The sequence below is a fragment of the Morone saxatilis genome, unplaced genomic scaffold (assembly GCF_004916995.1).
Source record: "Morone saxatilis isolate NCDOM2014 unplaced genomic scaffold, NCSU_SB_2.0 Contig11, whole genome shotgun sequence".
Taxonomy (NCBI): Eukaryota; Metazoa; Chordata; class Actinopteri; family Moronidae; genus Morone; species Morone saxatilis.
The window spans coordinates 494,380-498,398 of NW_023339663.1; the positions used below are offsets into that span (position 1 = coordinate 494,380).

The 4,019-nt window shown below is 42.3% G+C and overlaps 1 protein-coding gene across 2 annotated transcripts in view; it reads left to right on the forward strand.

The window, feature by feature from the left end:
- Nucleotides 1-795: 795 nt before the first annotated feature.
- Nucleotides 796-4,019, forward strand: part of kifc3 (kinesin family member C3) — a gene marked incomplete in the record, with an annotated part of 31,773 nt that continues 28,549 nt past the window's right edge. The window contains 1 exon segment of one of the 2 annotated variants that reach the window (XM_035651782.1): nucleotides 796-1,774. In XM_035651782.1, coding sequence (XP_035507675.1) covers nucleotides 1,505-1,774 — 270 coding nt within the window. 2 annotated transcript variants of the gene reach the window in all.

A 4,019-nucleotide genomic window follows, 5' to 3' on the forward strand; every position in this document is an offset into this window, starting at 1 on the left:
TCTCTCTCTCTGTCTCTCTGTCATTCACTGATGGAGGTGAAGACCTGACCTGCCTCAGCGTTAATCTGTTTGAGTGTCACAGGGGATAACGGGACGGAGAGACGGCTCTTCAGTCTCGGAGTCGCTGCTCGTCCAATCAGGACACAAACTCAGCTAACGAGCTAACGAAGCAGCCGCAGAGAGGAAACGCCGGCAGCTCACAGAGGAACAAACATGGAGGAAAAGTTCTTCACGGAGGATTTTCACTTTTCCTGACGGTCTGGATGACAAACCTCAGAAAGTTTCTTGGATTCTTGGATTTCCTGATTTCTCCTTCATACAGTATTTTATTGAGACGGGTTTTGTCTGCAGTTCTGTTTTAATGTAGAAAGTTAAAAGTAAAATTCTCGTACAGCTTAGATTGGCTGGCAATTACACTTTTCAATTAATAAACTAAAATCAGTTTGATCTGCAATGTGAGGCAGCAGAAAGTAATGACGGTTTGTTAGGGAGCAGAAACAGTGTGAGGCTTTCCATACTTCCAGTTCCTTTTTGAAAGGTTTTTCTCTGAACTACAATTTAAGTTTTTTCTAAAACCAAAATCTAAATCTAGCAAAAAACATTAGAATTTTTTTATCAGGCCTATAATAAAAAGATTTTAGTCAAAGAAAAATCTTTTGAATGAAAAAATCCAAATGTAGCAAAAAAATTTGTCTATAATTGTATTTTTAACAAACATCTAAATCAAACTTTTTCTCAGACCGATAATCATATTTTTTCAAACAAAAATCTCAATCTAGCTTGAATCTTTTCCCACTGTCTCTTAATTTCAGTGAAGTTCAGGTTCCTGTTTCTACCTGCTGACTTCACGTTTAAATTCATTCCAACTTAGATTTATAAAGTTTTTTTGGCTGTGGGACTCAAACAGCTTCTGGTGAAATGTTGGCAGTTGTTCTCTGGTGAGCAGGCTGTGATTGAAGTTTGAGCTTCACTGTGCAGCCGGTCGCTGCTGCAGCAGCTGTGACTCCAGAGGGTTAAACTGTCGTGACGGAGGCGGCACACACAGTGGCGTGAGTCCAGAGCGTCTTGAGTTACGTTGAGAAACTGAAGCTGCTGGCTCTGGTTACCTGTCAGGTACCTGTGGACGTGACGACAGCAGCAGATGACGGGACAAGGTCCACAGGTTTTTATCAGTTCAGTGGAAATGTAATGTGGACTGACGGGGCGGGATCCAGGACAGAGGTGAAACAGGTGAGACACAAAAGCAAAGCGTGAGACAGAGCGGATTATACAAACAGCAGCAGGATTAAAACTGATGAGCTCTGTTCAGCTCGGAGGACAAATATTTGGATGAGAACACAGAGTCCTGGTCCTGTAGGCTCAATTCAATCTCTCAAACTTTGAGGATGTAAACTCCTCACCTGGACCGACCCGGACGCCACCTGTTTGGATTCAATGAAGCACCTCAAACAACATTCAGTCTGAGTAGTTTCAGCGTCCGAGCTGGACCTGCGGGACAGGGGTCATGTACGTCCTGTGCACCCTGGCGGTCCTGACCCTCCACAGCCTCATCAAGAGCTGGAACAACAAGGCCGTGGAGCCTGGCGGGAGCTCGGAGGCCGCGCGGCGGAAAGGTCGTCCTGGGGATGGAGACGGAGGCGTCCCTGAAGTCTGTGGAGCGTCCAGGCCTCGGGTTGGGGAGCACGGAGGACCGAGGAGCTGCAGAGCTGAAGGGAAGAGGAGGCGAGGAGGAGGAGGCGTGCGTAACGTCCCCGACAGCAGGAAGCGGGTTCAGGTGAGAAGATGGAGATCAGGTTCAACCAGCAGAGTTTAAAGCAAGACTGGTGAGGAAACAATGGAGGAAAGTACATTTACTCAAGTACTTTACACATTGGAGCTACTTCTTTCCTTTGTTCTTCTCAAAAGTCAAAATCTAGATGAGAATTTCAAGTTTTTGAAAGTTTCTCTCCGACCAATAATAATAATCCTATCGTACTCTACAGATTTGATTTGTTTTTCCATTTTATGTTTTAGTTACTGATTTAGATTTGACATACATTCTAAGTTCTACAACATGTCAATTGAAAATTTCATTATCTCATTAAATTCAAATTAAATGCCTTTAGTTGAGGTTTACCACAATAATGGATATAAACAATCATTTACACAACAATAATCAATCTAAATACAAACAAGCTGAAATCAAAAGCCAGCAAAGGTTTAATACAGACAATATACATCCAGTTCCCTTAAACACTATTGGCCCTAAATCTGCAGATTCCCTTTGGGAGTTCTGCATTGCAGGCTACCACTAAGCTAGCAAGAGGAAGTTCAACATATTATTTATGTTGGGAGCCATCTGGAATTAGCTAAATGTTTTTTATATTATTACAATCTTATCTTTTTAACCTGAGTTATAAAAGCTCTGAACCAAAACAGTTACTTCAGTTTTATCCGCGTTACATCCAGTTATTGATTTGCAGCACTTCCCCTGGTGATATGGTTGTGTAAACATGTGTGTCATCTGCATGATTATGGTGCATATATTGTCGTTCTGTATAATCTGGTCTTGTGGGAGCATGTAGATGTTGAAGAGGCCACAGAGTGGAGCCTTGGGGAACTCCACAGGTAGAAGTAGAGGACTTTCAGCTCTTTCACTTGTTTTTTACGTTGTTGTATTGCTGTTTTTATTAAAGTAAAAGGTTTGAATACTTCATCCACGACTGATAAGATAATAACAGCTTTTGTTTCGAGAGCTCGGTTTAGAAACAGCTCGGCCAATAAAATCCATCTGATTCTGGCAAACAAACATCTGTACTTTTACAGTTGAACAATAAACATTCAGATATGGCGGTACAATAAATATTAGCAGATCTGAAGGCGGCAGTAAATCTAACCTGAATCTGAACCTTAAACATCAAACTTCATTGGAAGTTTTGTTATTGTTTTATGCTGCTCTCTGATTGGCCAACAGCTGTCCGATAACTTTATATCCATAGATCAGCTCAACAGTTTAAGCTCTGAATTAGAGTAATTAAGCTGCAGGTAACCATAGCAACAGGTAAACTAATCTAACCACAAGTTTAAATGACTATAAACATAAAAAAACAGTTCTGTTGTAAAATAGCTATCGGCTGTATCACAAGAGTAATTAAACAAGCAAGCTAAAGTTAGCAAGCCAAACTAACGTTATTGCCAGCAAAATACTATCTAAGTGGATATGTAAGTTGGCTAACGTTAGCTTCCCCAGCTGACGTGATCGATGATACTAACTGACAAACAGTGTTAATGTTTACCAGCAATATATGTTGTAGCAGTACGAAGCTAACAGTTGCTTTCTACTAGCCAAGAGCGATGCGAAGGCAGAACTGTGACGCCAGTTAGGCTCCGCCCACAAAATATTGTTGTTTACAAACAGAAAAGTCCTTTTTGTGAGGCTCTTTTTATTAAACCTGAACGTGGGAGAGAGACTCTGCAGACCGTGCGTCCAGGTTAACGTCGGTATGTTCCAGTTAAATTCTGGTTCTCGCCGTGACGTTTTGTGTCGGAGGAGGAATGTGAAGCCATTGACTGATCACATGATGTGAAACATGTCAACAGTCAGTCAGATCAGGAGTTACATAACAGATTTATCATCTGATGACGTTAATCTGACCTCTAACAGGAGGACACAAGCTCTCTCCTGCACGACACTTTCAGTCAACAAGCATCAACTTTTTGTGTTTTCTATAAATGGCCGACTGTCCGAACTGTCTGCAGGTTCCTGAAGAGCCGATTTACAACTACGATACTTTTTAAAATCACTTTAAAACACGTCCTCCTGTCTCCTGGCTGTGTGTGGACCAGTTTATACTGAGGAGGAACTGAAACTCGCCGTGCGCTCAAAAACATCAGGACAGCTTTCTGCTGCTCAGCAACACAAACTCAGAGTTGTGGAGGAGGCCTGGTTGTGGAGGAGGCCTGGTTGTGGAGGAGGCCTGGTTGTGGAGGGCTTTGTGGGTGAGGAGAAGGACTTTAAATTGGATCCGTTGTTGAACAGG